Genomic DNA, 20384 nt, shown 5'->3' with positions numbered 1-20384 from the left:
CCCATAGCGGCAAGAACAGGTACATACCGCTATACAAACGCATCGATTTGGGAGGAAGGGATTATTTATGTCCTCAAACACTGCTTGAGTCATGATGTATTTAACATACAATGACAATATAGGATGGCTTTATGAAACCAAAACCTCCAAGCACTCTCCTGAGAAATTCCTGAAAGTAGAGAATACTCTCTTTGCTTTTTAGAAGTGTCGAGGGTAAAACATGACGTTATTTTTCCTGGTGAACCAAATCACAAGCAGCTGTTGACAAGCCTTTTTGGCAGTCTTGCTGACAACAGTGGTCTCTTTGTACACTCTAGAAAGGATGTCCCAGGAAAAGCAGCTGACAGGAGGATTACACTTAGGCTTCTTGACCAAGGCTAGTTACAGGTCCTGTGTGATGGGTATTACTGCTGGTAATGTCTACAAATAGACTCTGATCAGTTGCTGCTTCTCAAAATTCAATATCATATTTCTAATGTCACCATCTAAGTCCTTCTCCTGCTAGTAATACTATAATTTTTGCTGCTCCTCTGAAGCTTCTTGCTGTCTCTATAAACACTTCTACACCCTGTCATTGCTGGAAAATAAGATGGAGACCCATTTTCCGTTTTATTTATCTAAGCTGTGCCTGTCCAAGTAATGCTGCTGTCACATTCAGTCATTTCTGGCTCCATCTCAATTACAGTTGACATCTCATCACTGTCAATTGTAATCACTGCTGGAGAAGCACAGGCTGAGCTATTCATGAGATGCTTCTGATATTTTTGCATTTGCTTTTGCCTTTTGGAAGGCCTTGCTGTTTATGTCACTTTTACTTCACATACTTTTCTCTGCACTTGGACTCTGCATACTCTCTAATTTTTCTTATATTCTGTCTGACTCCTTGCTGGGTTGTCTAAAAAGCTGTGATAAAGCTTTCTTGAGGTCATTTTCTCTGTTTAGATTTCTGTGCTCCTTGACTGTGCTCGCCACATAGAGAGGTTTTGTCCTGGTTTCAGTTGAGAGAGTTAATTTCCTTCCCAGTAGCTGCTGCAGTGCTGTGTGTTGGCTTCAGTCTGAGAACAATGCTGATAACACACTGACGTTTTAGTTGTTGCTCAGTAGCACTTGATCTGATCAAGGACTTTTCAGCCTCTCATGCTCTGCCAGTGAGGAGGGACAGAAGAAGCCAGGAGGAAGCAGAGACAGGACACCTGACACAAACTAGGCAACGGGGTATTTCATACCAGAGCTCGTCATGGCCAGTACATAAACTGGGGAGAACTGGCCAGGAGGTCAGATCACTGCTTGGGTCAGGCTCGGTATCGGTTGGTGGGTGGTAACCAATTGTACTGTGCACCACTTGTATTTTTCTTGGGAGGTGGGGTTTATTGCTTCTTCTCTTTATTTGTTTTTATTATTATCATTGTTTGTTCACTATATTTCACTTTTATTTCAATTATGAAACTGCTCTTACCTCAAACCATGGGGTCGCCTTACATTTTTTCCAATTCTCCTCTTCATCTCACAGAGAATGTGCAAAAATAATTTAAAAATAGTTTAAAAATACGAAAGACTAAAGTGAATATTTCTGATGAAGTCATCTGCAATATTATTTTTACATCCTTGGAAATGTTAAGGGAATAGAAATGGGCAGTAAAAGGGTTGAAGGTAGCTTGGTATGGGCTTTAGAAGTGGGGACAGCTATAGCCCAACAGGAAGAATATACTGAGTAAAAGAGAACACTGGGAATACGAGAAAATATTCCCCATACTCATATTGATCAAGGGACAAAAGTTTAAAGGTGGGAGAAGTCACCCCAGCCCAAAAGAAGGACCTGGTGGGCACAACTGGTAGCAAAACCTTTGTTTCCTTCTTCAGCCAAGGTTAAAACTTCAGCGGTTTCCTCTGCTTTATAAATTTTCATTCTGCACCCCTTTATCTTCTCTTTCATTTATTTCTTGCCTTGTCCAGGTTGCTCCAATAGCTGCTCATATGGGAGCTTCCTCTGTCTTCAGTGAATTTTATGGCTGATCTCTTTTCCTTTTTTTTTCTCCTCCTCTATAACTTTTCATCTGGTTTAACAAGATATGACAGCAGAACAGTACAGACTTCATAATACTTAACATCTTAAGTAAGTTTGTGGAATAGTCTGCCCAAAGGAAGGGAGCAACACTGAGGAGGACCTATCTAAAGCAGAGTGCACGCACAGCATGAAGAGCTGTCCTCTTCCAAGCAGCCTAGCAGGCTCTTTTCCACCCAGGGTTTCTTAGAGCCTGTAAGGGTAATATACACTTTCACCTCTGTCATCCTGTTTCTCTGACAACAGTGGACAGTTGAGACGGAGCAACTGGATAGCACTCCACTGACCTCACCTGTTCCTTCACATGAATCTGCATGATGCAACAGGGTCTAAACAATGAGATTGTAAGAACAGTGATTGAAATGAGGCTTCTAGAGATCGACACTTAGGCACTGAAATACATACTCTTTATTCAACAGTGACAAGGATCTAAATGTTCCTGTTGACACAAAGTAGGCCTTCTGGAAGATGTTCTTCAGGTTGAAGCTTCCACTGTCCAGCAAGAGGAGGAATGGATCCTCCATGCTCCTCCATGGATATTTCACTAAAGGCCACCTGAAATTTACCTCTATTCAAAACTAAAATAAAGCATCAAACATTTCACATATTTTTTCGGGGCTGAGACCAAGGTGGAATTCAAGCTGCTTGAGCTGTTTACTGGACATTTTAAATAGTGAAGTGCTCCATTTTGGTTACACAAGTTTGTGTCCTTGAGGAAAATGGCTTTAAGGAGAACTGGCGGGGGGTGTGGAGGGGGGGGGGTGTGTGGAGGGGTGGGGTGTCGGCCTGTGATACATTCTTTCAAATTTTGCTTCTTGTGCCTTTAAAAAACATTACAAAATGATTTTCCTAGACTTTAAAGGATCTCAATTTCTAAAGTAGCTGATAGATAACATTCCAGATCCAAGCCCTGTCCTTACCAACAAAATGTACTGAGGGTTTGCTGATTTTCTACAAACTTGAAGGCTAAAAAGATCAGAAAGGAGCGAAAACTTCCGTTTTAAGACTTCCCTGAGATCACACAAGTCCTGTATTAGTTATGACAAGGACAGTTTCTTTTTTGAGGTGGGTTTTATCATGATGAGAACTCGTCCAATAAAATTAATCCCCACAATTATTCCACTTTCTGGAAACATGCAGTCACAGTTTTGCCCATTATCTCTCACAGTTGCCATTTTTAAAAAACCTGCTCTGGTGTGTGCTCTCCATGGGCTGCAGTTTCTTCCAGGTCATCCCCACCTGCTCCAGTGTGGGATGCAGGTGGAATCTGCTTCACCATGGAACTCCACGGGCTTCAGGGGCACAGTTGCCTTACCATGGTCTGCACCATGGGCTGCAGGGAACCTCCACTCCAGCACCTGGAGCACCCCTTCCCCTCCTTCTGCACTGACTTGGGTGTCTGCAGGGCTGTTTCACATATTCTAACTCCTCTGTCTGTGCAGCATTTCTTATCCTTTCTTAAGTGTATTCTCACAGAGCCACTTTTGCTGATGGGCTCAACTTTGGACAGCAGTGAGTCTGCCTGGAAAATAGCTGGAATTGGCTGTGTCCAACACAGGGACAGCTTCTGGAGTCTTCTCACAGAAGCCACTCTTGCAGTCATGTAAACTCAATACATAGACTCAACACTCAGATCTTTTTCAAGCTGTGCTGCTGAAAACCCTGGCTGCCTTGGAGCATAGATGCTCTCTTTCATTATATGAATCAGAGGGCAGCTACAGACTGTGTGGATCTCAAACGTGGTGTAAATCAAATCTGAGTCAGAAGCTTTTCAGACTAGTCCTTTACTAATTGGATAACAATGCAATAGCTACAATTTTTTTATTTTTCCTAAGGAAAGCATAGATTTTATTCTGCAGGACTTATAAGAGAAAACTAAGCAAAATCTGCTCAGGATATACACCCTGCTGACCAAACAGCTCTCTCCACTGGCATAACTTCCTCCCGCCTATCACCATGTATAAAAGCTTTCATGTGCACGGAGGCAGGGCTGACTCAAGGAAAAAGAAGGGCAGGAATTATCCAAAAGATGAGCTCCCAGTACCAGTGCAGAAACACACACTGTTACAAGTAAACAGTGTAAGCCAAGTATGTGTAGACATAAAAGGTAATTTAATGTTTTCTTACATGTAGGTGAGATATTGAATAAGACAGACAATGAAGGCTTGCATGCGGAAAAGCATTCCCCATTGAGGAATCTGATAGCTGCAGTTTCCTAGAGAAATAAACTTGTGTGTTGTTTCCTAGAGAATAGATGTCCGATGTGCACAGCCTGTGAACACACAGGCTTACAGTAAGCTATGTGAGCATACACAGAAATGATAGCAAGCTGCTATGTGGCATGCATTTCTTTATACTGCATATATGACCCTGAATGACACAGGCTCTGCTTTGTGAAGCTAAAGCTGTAAGTAGATTTGTCCTGAAGAGTGGAGGTCAGATTTCCCACATAATTCCTCAAAGAATGTAATTTCTCTTTCAGCCTTTCTGACTTTACAGACAGAAATCTGTAGATTCTAGAGATAGTCTCTGACATTACAGATAGCATCTTTGTAGAAGGAAAGTAAGACAATGCTTGGAAGTCTGCTCAAGTATTCTCGTAGGGACTGAAAACCAAAAAAAAAAAAAAATCACTCTTTTTCAGAAAATTGCTTTAATGGGCAAGGAAGAGTACAGTAATGATGTATAGGAATGGTTGATGTTTCTATGTGACATAGTTTCCTCCCCCAAATCAGTTCTCCCTCTCACACACTTACTGAGTCAGTGAGCCTTGTTTTAGGAAAGAGTATCTGGCTTATTATTCCAATGTGGAAAAAGATTGTATTTTTCTTCAGAACAACAATCTTTCTCCAAGAATCTCTGTGTGAACAAGACTTGGTCCTTTCTCTTCTTCACAGCCTTCATTCTTTTTTCTTCTCAGGAGGCTGGAATATAATTTAAGGGATCACTAGCACAGAAGCTCTGTGTCTTGTAATTCCTGCTCAATGCGCTTAGCCTACTGCCAATTCATTCTCACTGCAAAAGCAAACCTCTGAATTGTTCTTTCTTTGGTGTGTTTGGTTTTGTGGGTTTTTTTTTTTGTTTGTTTGTTTTGTTTTGTTTTGTTTTTTGTTTTTTTTTTTTTTAGTGAAGGAAATCAGCCCTAGCTTCTGCTGAATCATTTGAAAGTAAGTTTTGTGCCATGACAGCACAGTCAGGCAAACACCAGGGGATGACAGCACAGTCACGCAAACACCAGGGGATGGTCTGGAAATGATGTGTAGAAGGCATAGATCCCACACCTGCATTTCTGTTTAATATTCCTATTTAATATCTTCATCAGTACTATTTAATATCTTCATTAATGACCTAGAGAGTGGGATTGATGTACTCTCAGCAAGTTTGCAGACAACACCAAGCTGTGTGATGTAGTTGACATGCCTGAGGAATGGGATGCCACCGAGAGGGACCTTGATAAGAATGAGAAGTGGGCCTATGTGAACTTCAGCAAAGTCCAACGAGGCCAAGTGCAAGGTCCTGCATCTGGGTCAGGGCAATCCCCAGTATCAATACAGGCTAGGGGATGAAAGGATTGAGAGCAACCCTGAGGAGAAGGATTTGGGGATACTGGTGGATGAAAAGCTGGACATGAGCCGGCAGCATGAGCTTGCAGTCTAGAAGCCAACCATGTCCTGGGCTGCATCAAAAGAAGTGTAACCAGCAAGTTGAGGGTGGGGTTTCTCTTCCTGTACTCTACTCTGCCCTGGTGAGATCCCAACTGGAGAACTGCATCTACCTCTGGGGTCCCAAGTACAAGAAAGAAATGGACCTGTTGGAGTAGGTCCAGAGGAGGGCCATAAAAATCATCAGACTATGGAACATCTTTGCTATGAGGAGGAAAGTCTGAGAGAGTTGGGGTTGTTCAGCCTGGAGAAGAGAAAGCTCCAGAGAGACCTTATTACAGCCTTCCAGTACCTAAAGGGGGCTTATAGGAAAGATGGAGACAAACTTCATAGTAGGGCCTGTTGTGATAGGGCAAGGGCTAATGGTTTTGAACTGAAATATATAGATATATGTAAGCAATTCTTTATGATGAGAGAGGCACAGGTTGCCAGGAGAGGTGGTAGATGCCCCATCCCAGGAAACACTCAAAGTCAGGCTGGACAGGGCACTGAGCAACCTGATGTAGTGGAAGGCGTCCCTGCTCATTGCAGGGGTGGTTAGATTACACCTTTAAGGATTCCTTCCACCTCAAACTTTTTTATGATTTCTACAGCTTTACAGGGAACTAAAAGCATGTAATAAACAAGTGTACTTTATTTCCATGCTTTTATTTCCATGTACTTTTCTTTGCATGTACAAGACCTTTTCATTGTTCATGCTGTCAGGCTATTGCAGGATGTATTATCAACAGCACACACTCTACTCTTTCATGGTCAGCATTTTCTCTCAAAACTTTAACTGCTATGAGATCCAGAGCACCTCCTTCATGTGTAAGGCTGCACATGGTCAGGTCACCACATACTCTTAAAGACATGTATACTCCTGTATCTGTTGACTTGATCTAAGTGAACATCTCTTAGAAATGAAAGTAACGGGGCTGGGTTTAATATGGATTTAAAATGGATTTTTACCAAAAAAAGAAAACAAAATCTGCAGTGTTTTGGCCCCTCTTTCCAGAGGCAGTTGATTCATCTGCACATATTTTTGAGATTACCACATTAAAACACAATGATGCCAGCAGACTTTCAGTTAACAAGGAAAATGTCATGGCACAATAAAATGGTGGTAGAGACAGGAAGGATCCACACTGCCTTTGTGGCACAAAAGTGCTGTTGCTCTCTGAGGGTCTGCTTTCACGTGAATGCTGGCTCTTTACTAGGCTACTTGAAGCTCTACTGATAAAATGAAACTAGCACGTAAGGGCAGAAGAAGAAACCATCTCCAAGCACACCATGTGAAGCTGGAAGGGGCTGTAACGGTGGGAAAGCACAAGGCAGTGGATGACTCCTGCTATGTTAATAGACTTAAGTGGACTAATGCTGGCTTAATCTTGTGTACAAAAAAAAAGAAAAGCTGTGAGGTCAGACAGAGACCTAGCAGTGGGAGACCTTGATGGACTTTTCAAGGCGAGAAGAGAGAGCACAACCCCACAGGGAAGGTGTCCGGCCAGTGTCAGGTCCACATCAGAGACCCCTCTGGCCGGCCAAGGGAAGCATCCCCAGTCCCACTGGTGACTGTGATCACTTCTCCTCAGGAGGAAGCCTGCACAGCAACCAGCTTATGAAGTGGGAAAGAGATTAAAAGGGAGGATGGGAAGCACATGAGACGAAACAGTGGGGTTACACCAGGCAGACACTATCCTGACCTCTCTGCTTTGTCTCCCCTGCGGGGTTTGCTCAGCCCTGTTACCACAGTTGACAGTCCCCACTCCCAGCTCTGCCACCCAGACTTCACATAGAGATCCCTTCCCCTCCGCTTCTCCCTTTTCGCTTCCCTTTCCCTTTACCCTTTCCCCCGGCCCCTTCCCCTTCACTTTCCCCTTTTCCTTCCCCTTCTTGCCCCCTTCTCCTCCCGGGCCCCGGTCGCTTGTGAGGGCCCGCCGGAACGACAGGGGGCACTCTCACCCACCTGGTCGGCAGCAGGGACGCTATTGGCCCAACCGTCCGCCGGCTCCGCCTCTTCCCGGATCACGTGGCCCGTGCTCGGCTTCAGCAGGCGCGGCCGTGTTCCGCAGCTGGAAGTGTTGGTCGGGTGTTGGGTGCGTGTCCTGCTGCTGCCAGTGCCAGCTTGTGCGCGGCTGCCATCCCCCTGCCCCTCCGGCCCCTCGCCATGCACCCGCGGCGCCCCGAGGGCTTTGACGGCCTGGGCTACCGCGGTGGCGGCCGGGAGGAGTCGGGTCCCGGGCCCAGGCCCTTCGGCAGTGCCTCGGAGCTGGGCCACTGGGTGACCAGTCCACCCGACATCCCTGGCAGCCGCAACCTGCACTGGGGCGAGAAGACGCCGCCGTACGGGGCGGGGACCCCATTGGGGGGCGCCGGCCTGAACGAAGAGCCCAACCTCGGGCCGGGCGGCCCTGGCGCCGGTAAGGGAGGGCTCGGCCCGGCCCGGCCCGGCGGGATAGCACGCCTCTCGCCTTTCCCTCTCTTCACTGCCGCCCCCACCCCCCCCCGTTAGCGGTGACCAGCTGCGCCGGGCAAGGGCGAGCGGGCGGTGGTTGGAGACTCATCCGCGGCCTGGCTGCGTCCGGACCAGCGCCGCCCGGGTGTGTTGGCGCTGACCTCCGCCGCGCCGAGGGAAAATTCCTTTAGAAGAGAACCTGTTGCACTCCAGCACCCGCTTTGCGGTGTAGCAACGCGTAGTTACACGCATATGCGATTGAGAGTGCCAGAATGTGCCCTGCGGCTTCTGGTGGAGCAGTGTGTGGTTAGCTCCCTGTTGCTTATGTAAACGATAAACAGCAGAAATACTCCACTTTCTGTAAGGGCAAGAACTAGCACTGGGTGTGACAATTGTATTGTTACAATTTAGTCATTGTTGATGTTTTAGACTTTGTGTCTTCTGGCTGTTTTATTGTGCCGTTGACAAAATGCAAGAAGTACAAGATGAGCAGCTAAAGTAAAATCCTCCTTCACCTGTGGCAGTAAAGGAACTGTGAAACTGGTAGAATTTGAGGCAACAACTATGTTCTTTTCCAGTAATTGAGCAGAAACCCTCAGATGTACCATGTCATTTAATGTGATCATAAAATTGAGGGGAGTTAAGAGAAACTTGCTAAATCTAGGCTACTGAACATTCTCTCCTTTAATTAAAAGGATGTTCTGGAGCCTTTCAAATACACTTGGGTATGAAATTTTTATGAAAGACTGAAATCGAGTTGTTGCTTTTTTCTTTTTTAGCGTGCAGTGGGTTTGTTCAGGTTTTGTAATGAGTGCAGCTTTAGCTGGATTAAGCATTGCTTAAAGAACCACTTAAATATTTTCAAATACTTGGAGTCCACTGTTTTGGTTTTTTTCTTTTTTTTTGGTCTACCTACTCATGGAGGTTATGTTGATTCTTGATTCTGCATTTTGGAGGACTGATAAGGAGTTGCAGTATCACTGAGTCCAGCTCCTGCAAGTGGAGAGAGTTACTCCTATTAGAAGGACTGCCATGTCTTTGTGGAGCTCCACTGACGTTACTGGCATCAGCCATGGTCACAGGTTGTGTGCACCCTATAGATTTAAGGACTGAGCGTTAATTTTCAGTTGCCTTTACAGTTCTGATACTCTTCTTAAAATCTTTTGTGATAATACCCAATGTGCAAATGTCTGCCTGATAGCAGACAACAGAGAATTTAACCCATTACTCGTGTGATTTTAACAGTTCTTTAATAACTAGATTTTTGCAAAGGAGTGGAGATAACCAGTTGACTTGACAGTTCACTTCATACTGAAGTTTGTTACATCAATGACTTTCAGTGTTAATTTTCCCAAAGTCTTTTAATTTTGGTTTTTGGGGTTTTTTTGGGTTTTTTGTTTTGTTTTGTTTTTGTTTGTTTGTTTGTTTTGTTGGTTTTGTTTGTTTGTTTGTTTTAATTAATTTCACCTCATATCTGAATATATGTTTCAGAATTACAGTAAACTGTCATGCTGGCTAACTTTTTTAGTGGTTGGTTTGAGTTAGATTTTTATATGCCAAAATATTCTCTGTTTCACTGTTTACTTTTTTTTTTTTCAACCTGTGTCTGTTTTAAGACAAGAATTATTTATTTAATTTTAGTGAAAGCATGTCCCAACACAAATGCAGTCCAAAGTGCAAGTATTCCTTGGGGAATAATTTTATCCATGTGCAGAGCTGTCACAAATGTTGTGGTTTAGTGCTGTAATTTTCTGAAGCAAGTAAAGCAAGTACAGTAGAAGAATACTCTTTTCAGATCATCTGCATGGCATTTTCTCCTGCTTTGTGATTATCACTGCTGTATAACCTGGTGTTTTTCTCTTCGGGTTTTTTTTTCAGACCAGCTGAACAGGTTTGCAGGCTTTGGTATTGGCCTAGCAAGGTAAGAGTTGTATAACAATTTTCGGTGACAGAGAATTAGTAAAGCTATAGTTGTCCTGTGATCTCTATGCGTACTTTTGCATCGTGTTTTCATGCCAGTAGACTTACACAGTTGCAGTGGCTTTAGAAACCTACTACCTACAATCCATGCAGGTTTCTGTTCTCCTTAACTAAACTGTTTCGCCACTACTTAATCAGCAGTGACTATAAAGAAACAGGATTTTGTGTGGTATACACAGGTTATGCATACTCTGTCAGAGCGATCTGAAAATTAACACCAGAGCACTGTTTTCACATTTGCCACTTTTATTAATAATTTTAGGTAATGTGAATGTTTCCTAAGAAGGTGAAAATGTCTTCAAGTATATTGCCAAAGTATTCTGGAATAGTAATGTTGATGTAGCCAAGTAGTCCAATAACCATTCTGTATTATGGTGACACTGAAAAAGTGGTGGATTTTAGCGTTTGTTTAACAACATTTTAAGAGCTTAAATTGTCAAGTGTAAGGATCATGATAAGTTCAGAAGGGTTTTGTAGCATTCCTGGTCAGTCACACCTGATTAGGTTTTTCTTCGTCAGTGTACTGATGCAGCTTGTAAAGAGGTGGAAGGTAAGGTTTTTGTCTTGAAAAAGTTGTGACTCACAGTTGTTGACCTGAATATGAGACTTCTCAGGGAAAAGTTCTTCTTTCTTCAGAATATGAGAATGCTTGTTTCACTTATCCAGTTAGACCAACATGGAAGCTGTGTCAGTTGAGGTTCTTGCAGTGTATTTCTACTAGAAGAGAGGGACCTTTTACTTGACCACCAGCCTGTCCTGCTCCTTACGCCATTGTTATCACCTTTGATGCATATCAGAGCCTCTTTTAACCAGTTCGACTCACTGAAACAGAAGACAATTGATGCAATATGTTTTGCTGTTTGATTTGAGTTGATTTACCTGGGGGCTGACTACCTATGAAAGCCAGCAGACAGCAGCTAACTGGACCAGAGAGGCAGGGGATAAAGAAGGAGGACTAGAAATGAAGAAATTACTATTTTTAGCTCATAACGAGTTGCTTAAATTACATCATCCCACCTTACGAAATTGCTTGTGCCTCTTCTCCCACTGCTTCCCTTGCAGTGACTGTGCTTGCTTATTCAGACCCCTTGATAAGCCTGTTCAGTTTGTTAAAATAGAGTTGATGGGGGCACTAGAACTAGTTCTCCCTAACATGTAAAGGGTTGTTTGACTTCTTTACAGCTTTATCAAGGTGATTGAGCTCAGGGGAGTATCAGCAAATGGGTGGAGCAATAGGGCAGGAACATGTTGATCTCCTTCAGGAACAGAGAACTGTTAGCATGGCTCAGTTGTCCTTTGAACTGTATGCTTTGATTTAATCAAGCATGACAAAGTTTTCCACATCCTAAACACTATGGCCACCAGATGTAAAATCAGTATCTGGAAAAACTCTACATTATCTAGTGAATTAATGAAGCATTTCAGATGGATAGCTGATAGCTTGCCACAACATATTCTATGTTAGAGAAAAATAACAAGCCTTTTCTGATAAATTTATGATGGCTTCCAATGCTTTAAACACACCTTTCTTTTAAAGCTTATTTACAGAAAATGTGTTGGCACATCCTTGCATTGTTCTACGTCGCCAGTGTCAGGTATGTCCTTTATATTACTTCTTCCAGTCATAGCTCCTGCGTACCATGATATTGCTGAGTTTTCATACTCTGTGGAGTGTGAGGAAGCCTTACAAATCTTAGGGAGATGCTGCTACATTAACATGTTTTTATTTGTAGCATACATTTTCCATTCTGAAATTTAACTTACCCTGAACATTCTTCATTCTTATTTGGGCAGTGGAAAATATATTACAGCAAGTGTTTCAGAGTCTGCAGAGAGACTTCTAGATCCCTGATTACAAGCAAGGTGCTTTGTTTCCAATATTTTCTGGCTCATGCTTGCTTTATTGTTTACATTTTCAGTATGCAAATACAAGTTCTGCCTGTTTCCTTAACTCAGTGAGCATTTATTTATGTTTTGATCACTTTAGCTGGTCTTTACAGGGATGAAGTCCTTATTTTGGAAGTGCTATTTCCTGTACTTTTATAACATCACCAAATGTGTTTATAACTGTCATTATTTATATTTTCAACAGGTTAACTATCATGCTCGGAATTATCATCTTACTCCATTTACTATTGTCAATATTATGTACAGCATCAATAAGACACAGGTCAGTATTTGGTGTCAGGCTCTATCTGAGCAGGAAGGTTACTATAACACACTTGCATATTGACATTCTTAACTCTTTCTGTAACTGATGGTGAAAAACATGGCCATTGTAAGGGTTTGTTGTTTTTATGGTGGCAGAAATGTTTCAAGAATATGATTGTAAAATCTTTTTTTTTAGTAGCATAGTCTTTAGTGGGGAACATTTGCAGATGTTAGGAGAAAAAAGACCCTGAAACTTTTTTTATTAGTATTTGAAACAGCAGTTAATCTTTATGTGAATGAAGAAATTATCCAAATTACTACTTCCAAAGATAGAGTGCATGAATTTCCAGTTCTGCATGGGAATGGCAATCCTAAAATTCAGAAGACAGCAAAAAAAGACTTTCTGGGTTTTGTAGAGATGGCCTTTAGTATCTTGTTCATAGAAAATGGTGTTAAGCTGATAGTGCAGAGTATTCACAGTAAGAGATATGCCTCCAAAATTGTTGACAACTGCTTGAAATGACTGAAAAACAAAAGTTTCGTCAGAGTTGAAGATTAGTTGTCCCCTGAATTTGGCAATAATGTATTTTAATGGTAGATTGTAGCCCTGTGCAGTTTGAATTTACTGAAATTTTATAAAAATCAGGTTAAAAGATTTTTGAGTTTTCTGTTGCAAGAATCAAAATGTTGCATGTTCAAAACACAGGGTCCAAGAGCCCTCTGGAAAGGAATGGGCAGCACTTTCATTGTTCAGGGCATAACCCTGGGAACAGAAGGCATCATCAGTGAATTTACACCTCTGCCAAGGTATTGCATGGGGGTTTTATTTACTAATTCTAACAAATTTATCATCCGTTGTTGATTTCTATTGAAAATGTTAAAACTGTAAAGCTGTTTTGAAAAAAATTACTTGATTAGAACAGTCAGGCACTGAATAGGTGTTTTCAGCATGGTGTGATTGCCTTGGCAAAGACAACCTTGTAATTAATAAATAGTGAGAGACTTCCTGTGAGCTTTGTATGTTTGGTATGTTTGCCTACTGGTCTATATAGAACTAGCATAGCACATTGGTCTTCAGTGTAATTCCACTGTAATTAAAGCATTCATAAGTTTCTTTTTGTATTCTGGTTTGTATTGCGTGACACTAGCAAATACCATGTCTAAAATAAAAAGTCCTAGTTTCATTAATCTAACTACTGTTATGATGCATGCATGCATACTAATAAAAGTAGGTCTTCGGTTTCTGGCATTTGTCAAAAGCATTATCAAGAGCATTTCATACTTAAATTGTGTGGAGTGTATATTTAAGCTTTTTGGTCAGGTGTCTCATGCCTAACTGAAATTCACAGGCATTCAGTTTTCTCAAAGTTGACTTGTTCTTGCTTTTTAAAACCTGCTGTAGAAGACCCTTAAGTTCAAATGTGATATAGTGTTTATATTTTCATAGTTCTGATTTCTGTTAAATGTGAGGAAGGATTTTTATCTTGTGGGCCACTTGTTTGGTAGCTTGAAAAGTAAGCTGGTGCTGCTGCGAAAAGGAACAGTCCTTTCTGCTAGTATTTGCTTATTCCTTCCTCAGTCCTACCCCCATCATTGTGCCAACACGGTATGTGAACAGCCACAAAATGATCTGGACTGGGGAAGTGATCTGGCTAAAGCATTTGTCTTGTATGTGCACCACCCCATGCAGATTTCTACAGGATGCTCTCGCTTTTTAATCATAGCCTGTATGTTTGGGCTGTCACGGGGAGATGAATGTTACTGCTTACTGCAGCAGTGCCACCAAATCTGATTTAGAAGGTTATTTAACTACATTATCAAACTCCAAAGAACAACGAAGTGAGATGTCAATTCCACTTTTATATCATCATATTATGAAAGGTTCCCTCTGGTTTAGGAGAGGGCACAGAAATGAATGTTCACACTTTCAAGTTGCATTTGGTTCTGTACTAGACAAACTCGTTCCTTAATTGTTCTCCAGTTGCAGGAATAGTTACATGTAGTGGATTGACAGGTTAGTCTTTCACACATTAGTTTGGCTGGTTTCATTTTCCACATCTTTGAAGTAATATGGTTCAGTGGATGTAATCTGCGTGTCCAGAATGCATAATAGTAAGTGCTCTTCCCTTTCTCTTTAGTAACTGACCTACATATGTGGGAAAGTGATAGCTACTAGTAACATACAATTTTAGGGAAAGAGTAGACTTTCTTTCTTTGAAGTTGTAACTACAGACGGTGGGTGTGATTCCTGGACAGTAACTGAAGCTGAACACCTTACAGGTTATTATTAAAAATGTGCAGTTTAGTGTGTCCAAGATTTCAGACAAATATCTTTTTACCTCATAAATTATTTACCAAATGTATGGTAAATACATTGGTATTTGAGTGGTATCTTGACCTGGGTGGGATTACACTTTCTGTCAAGTGGAATGTAGTTATGTTTGCTGTTCCTAATTTGAAGTGCCTAATTAGAAATACTACTTTAGTGGGACTTCTTTTAAAGTCACCTTTGTGTTAAACACATGGGTTTTCTTCTGTTTTACCAGGATGTGCTAAAGCCAAAAGTCTTAAGTTAGGTTTGTACAGAATTAATATTCAGCTTCTAGTCTGACCTGTTCTACTTGGTTTAGTTTTGTCTGTGTCAGAATTTGACTTAGATTTTCAGGAAAGAAACAACAACTGGGTAAACATAACCTCAAACAAAAGAAGCAGCATAACCAAACCAAGACATAAAAACAAGTGTGTTGACAAAGGAACCCTAGTGAGATTTTAAAATAATCCAATATTCCCTAAAAATGGCTTGAAGAGTTAGTACATAAAGATGCAAAGTAATTGCAACACTCTAAAGGCAGTAGCTATGAGAGCTACATACATTTTAATCATTAAAAGCCTTTTTTGTTTTAATAGAATAATGGGCCCAAATAACTTCTAACATTTAAGCATGATTTATTAAGTATGTTTCTGATATATCTTTCTGCTATGGGAAATCTTGCAACATAAGCTGATAGTAGAACAGCAATATGAAAACTGGGTGTTGATACCTGTGGAAGAAATGCTTGAGAATATTGTGTGCTTACCAATGTTAAGGCAAATACTTTTTTTTTTTTTAGGGAGCTTTCACATAAATGGAACCTCAAGCAGATAGGTGGACACCTACTACTCAAAGGGTAAGTGTAGCATGTGTTACTACCTTATGTCATTATCTAAATGTTAATGAAACTGCTAAATGCATATTAGTTTAATCTGCAGCTATGGTTACTTGGTGCTGATAACAATTTTCTAATTTTGAGGTTGGGGTTATTGGGGTTTTTTTGAACCATTTTGATTGCATACACCACTTTCACAAAGTATTTTCTCATACTAGATCCCTGCGCCTGTATAGAATCTGCCTAATTTAAAATATTAGATTCTTTTAATAATTAAATTATGATAGCTGAGAGACCTGAATCAGCCTGGTCACGTGGAAATAGAATTTAACAGAATTTCAGGCTGAAGTATGTCTCAGCTTGTTGATACGCATTCTAATAATTTAGTTAATTTTCTCTTGGGCATGATTTGGTAGATAACTTTGTCAACTTTCAGGTGCATAGTTTGCTATATCTGTAGTATTGTCATGAGCATAATTCTTGTCTTGTTCATTTCTACAGTTTAACACATGTGGTAGCAATGCCTTTTTATTCTGCAAGCCTGATTGAAACTGTGCAGGTAACTTATATATTTAAAACGTTAAAAAAGACACTGTTATTCTCTTTCTACATTATGTGGAGAAGTGGGTCTTTAGCTTTGGATTCAGGTTTATTTTGCAGTTGTTGCCTTTGTTTTGCTCGACACTGTATGACTAATTTTTAACTGAGATTAAAAGTATTTACTATAATAGGTATATTAGTCGTACTATCTTAAGTCTAAATCTGGCATTAGAAAGGAAATTAGAAAGTTGGAATATGGTGTACTAATCAGTGCAGGGAGGCAACTTGGCTTATCAGATTTACATTATATTCCTGTGCTGCAAAAGGACAATGACCAGTAACAAACTATGGAAGTTAAAGGTTCTGGGATTTGTAAGTAACAGTTTTATGCTAATTTTGGTTATCTTAATTCTGGTAAACCATGCTGTTCAACAGTACTTCTTTGATACACTTCTTCAAGTAAATATATTTCATCAAAATAACTGTAAATGGTAGAAATTTGTAGCTGTCACATTACTGGTTTTGTCTTTAGGTTTTCAAACCACATGGTGTTGTGTTTGACAAAAGCAAGCACAGATTTGAAGTGCAGTGGCTATAATGATATGGGGGAGAAGAAGATTCATTAGGGGTTATGATGCTTAACTTGTTTTTAAAGTGTGGAACAACACTATATTCTTAAGTATTTAGATGAGTTTCTCTTCTGTGCAGACTGATCATGAAGGCTTTGCAGGATGTTAGTACTTTCCCAGAGTACTGAGGAATGTTCTGGTGGTTTATCTGGGCATGAGGTCAGGACACAGTCAGCAAGGATTCAGAGTTGGGCATTGAGAACTCCCAAATCCTGAATTTTGGATGTACCAGAGATGATAAAACACTGAATTCGTAAAAGCATTAGAAGAGGAAACAAGGTCCTTAGCTTAGTCATACATAGGTGGAGTATAATGGAGTAAGTAATTGCTAAGTGAATTGTTTATTTTCACTACATGAGCAAAATAATTATCTTTCTTCTAAGAGGCAGCATAGTAAAGAGTGCTATTTTAGATGCAAATAATGGTACAGAAACATGAGCTGAACCTATTAAATTCATACTAAAAATTATCTGTCAGCTCAACTTTAGTTATGGAAGTCTTTATTATGCACATTCAAGTTCAAGAACTAGAGTTATAGTCCTTAAATAAAAGGACTTTTGAATTAGATATACTTCCCTCTCATTTTGCTCTGGAAGAAGGTGTTTTCAATACATGACTGTTTTGCAGATATATTTGTTTTGTGATATATCAGCACTAGCCTAGAAGCTGAATTTCTTTGGTAGCACCACAAATAAATGAAATGTACATTAAATAAAGACTTTAGGATGGGTTCATGTTTTAAAAGAACATTTACTTGAGTGCGATTAAGAGTGTTAGAGCAAAGAATTTGTAGCAGTATAGCTTTGTAGATAACAATAACATGCAGATGTCTATAAAAGAATTCTCTGTTCAGCAGTGACAAAGTGTAGAGGTGGATGTCAGTATGGTTTTGAAATGGTTAGCACAAGTTGTAACTATTCCTTTGTGCTTGTAGAGCGAGATAATTCGAGATAATCCTGGCATCCTGGACTGCGTGAAAGAAGGAATTGGCAGAGTTGTAGGCATGGGAGTACCCCATAGCAAGCGTCTCCTTCCTCTGATGGTCTTGACTTTTCCAACTGTTCTACATGGGGTTCTTCACTACGTCATCAGTTCCATCATCCAGAAGCTTGTTTTGTTTGTTCTGAAACGGGGTAATTCCCACAACCTTCCACCTGAGGGCTCTACTTCTATTCAGAGCATGCTGGATGCTTATTTTCCAGAACTTATTGCTAGCTTTGCAGCTAGCCTTTGTGCTGATGTCATGCTTTACCCACTGGAGACAGTTTTACACCGCCTTCATATTCAAGGGACACGCACAATAATTGACAATACAGACCTTGGCTATGAAGTGCTTCCCATCAATACTCAGTATGAGGGAATGAGAGACTGCATAAATACTATAAAACGGGAAGAAGGAATGCTAGGTTTTTATAAAGGATTTGGAGCTGTTGTAGTACAGTATACGTTGCATGTGGCAGTTTTACAGCTTACCAAAATAATTTACTCAACACTGCTTCAAAATGTTTCTTAATCTGTTCAGGTGTGGATTTAGCACAGTGGATTTAGGTTAGAAACTCACTAACCTAACTGTTTAAAATGGCTTAGTAAATTAAGTTTGGAGAATCCATTCTGTGGATGCTCCTTGCACTGTAAAGGAACTTGTTTTAAAAATGGGGATATAGATTCCTAAGTGTAATTAAAAGAGTACTGTTTAAATTCCACATTATAGACACAAATTGTATATATAATGTGCAGTCATACAGAAGGGGATAGATTTCAAATATGGCTGGAGTGAGGATTTACCTTTCCTCTTACCGGTTAACTGAATTAAGAAATGAATGATTATGAATTCTTAGTATATGCTTTATGAACATCATAACTGATATTTAATTTGGACTGCTAGCCGGTTCAAATGGTCTTGTTCTCATAAGAACTTGCAAGTGAGAGACTGGTGGGTTTACTGGTCTTTTAAAAATGTCTTCAACTTCACTGTTAATGGCACTGTAAGCAAAATAGAAACTGTAAAAATAACTTACACGTAAATGTCTTCTACACACCTGTGAATTATTACATGTTACTTTGCTGCAGTGTGACAGAAGATGATGAAGAGGAATCTTTTGCTTTGTACAAAATAACAAAAACTTGAGTTTGGGCGAAGTTGCAGAGAATGCAGATTTGGCTGTCCTGCAGTTTGTTTGTAAGGCTTACAGTAACTAAAGTGTGTGAATAAAGCAAATTAGAAGCTGACGTGTGCATGTGTAAGTGCCGTTTTTAGTCAACTTCACACTTACAACTTCAGGGTTTAGTTTTACTCAGCTACTTTGTATTCATACAGATGGATGTACTATCAGTGTTCAAATTGTATAGAAAGTGTAAAAAAATAAATTAGCTATTTGTAGAGTTTCTCTTTTGTTAGATCACAAATATGTGCACCATTATCTATTTGCTATTTGACACTGATGTCCTTCATTTTAAAGTCTCTGCTGAATTGTTATTTGTGGAGCAGAAGTAAGTCTCTTTATGTACAAGCGAACAACTGAAATGTACAATTTTTAGTCTCTTCCCCTAGTACATCAAGACTTCCAGTCTGAAAATTACTTCTTATTTTTCAGAATAATTTAGTCCTTGTTTTCATCAGTAAATATCTTGAAAATTGGGGGGGGGGGGGGGAATGTTTTTTAGCAAATAAAACAAGCAGGTGGAGAGTCACTTTTAAATTGTATGAAAGGCTGCTGCCTTTTTAACACTTTCACGTTGCAAGTCTATCTTTGTGAATACTGTAAATTGATGTGCATTATAATCATTAATCATTGTATAGTAGTTATCACTTATGGAAAATAGTCATGGCAAACATAACAGGTGTTGCTGTTTGTAAGTTCTGACTAAATCACTTTCAGGTCTACATTATAACTTTCATGTATTTTAAATGCATAAGTGTTGGAAAGTATAGTGGAAGTATAATTGGGAACTGGTTTCATTTTGAAGTATTGCTAATTGCAAATTTAGTGTATAGAATGGAAGCAATGAAATAAAATGAAAATTCACTGTAAATATTTTGAAGTATTTCACTGAAGAGGCATGTAAAGAAACCCCAATTTGTGTTATATTTTATTCTATAGAATTCTGAGTGGCTTTTTGAAGTTCCTTAACTTTCCTGAGTGCCAGAACATGTTTAATTAAACTACATGCAAGAACTTGGGTAAAATATTAGAATCCTAGGTTGCGTTTTTAAAGTTTCCATGAGTATGAAGACAGCCATATCAGAGAATCATCCAGATTAGAAATTGTCTTGGCAGGTTATCTAGTCCAAATTCCTGCTCTACTCAAGGACAATATTGACTTCAGACCAGATTGTACAGTTCGTTATACAATCAAGTTTTTAATTCCAACTTTCGATACATAAAACCCATCGTTTTCCAAGGTGTTAGATTCACTATTCCATCGCAGTTGCCTTGAAGCAGTAACTAAGTGCATGTTGGAGACTAACATTTGGCAAGATGTATCAGTGAAATTGGGCAATAATGTTGTTCTAGGAGTAAAATTTTAGGAAAGGCATTTTGCCATAGGAGATGGAGGACATGCACTTACATATTGTGCAAGAAGATAGAGAAGACTCAGGACAGCACTGGATACTGTGCTAGAATGTTAACTTGTGTCAAACACTCTTGCTTTCATTGCTGAGAGTTTTACGGTTCTAGTCTACACCAGAGTCTCAGATCTGTAACTTTAAGCAGGGTAACAAAGCATGCTGCCAACTTACAGCAACTGTTCTGCAATGCAAAAGCCATTTGCTTC

At 40.1% G+C, this 20384-nt stretch overlaps 1 protein-coding gene across 2 annotated transcripts; it reads left to right on the top strand.

Moving 5' to 3' along the window:
- Positions 1–7776: 7776 nt before the first annotated feature.
- On the top strand, positions 7777–19205 carry SLC25A46 (solute carrier family 25 member 46). Of its 2 annotated transcripts, none has more exons than XM_080638204.1 (8): positions 7777–8126; positions 10040–10082; positions 11679–11736; positions 12234–12311; positions 12999–13099; positions 15403–15459; positions 15940–15997; positions 17542–19205. In XM_080638204.1, the coding sequence occupies exons 1-8, from the start codon at positions 7874–7876 to the stop codon at positions 18118–18120; spliced, it is 1227 nt and encodes a 408-aa protein (XP_080494330.1). In that variant the 5' UTR covers positions 7777–7873; the 3' UTR covers positions 18121–19205. The 2 variants fall into 2 exon arrangements, with proteins under 2 accessions (XP_080494330.1, XP_080494331.1); XM_080638205.1 differs by having other exon boundaries at positions 8018–9243.
- The last annotated feature ends 1179 nt before the right edge of the window (positions 19206–20384 follow it).

The sequence above is a fragment of the Psittacula echo genome (genome assembly GCF_963264785.1).
Source record: "Psittacula echo genome assembly, chromosome: Z".
In the NCBI taxonomy this organism is placed as follows: Eukaryota; Metazoa; Chordata; class Aves; order Psittaciformes; family Psittacidae; genus Psittacula; species Psittacula echo.
The sequence above is the reverse complement of the archived record's forward strand: the minus strand, read 5'-3'. Positions and strand labels throughout refer to the sequence as shown.

Bases quoted from the DNA above. Each gene is read 5' to 3' on its own strand.
- SLC25A46 (XM_080638204.1), top strand. From the start codon at position 7,874: ATGCACCCGCGGCGCCCCGAGGGCTTTGACGGCCTGGGCTACCGCGGT. The intron at 8,127-10,039 runs GTAAGGGAGGGC...TTTTTTTTTCAG, and splicing joins GCCGGGCGGCCCTGGCGCCG to ACCAGCTGAACAGGTTTGCA. The intron at 13,100-15,402 runs GTATTGCATGGG...TTTTTTTTTTAG, and splicing joins GAATTTACACCTCTGCCAAG to GGAGCTTTCACATAAATGGA.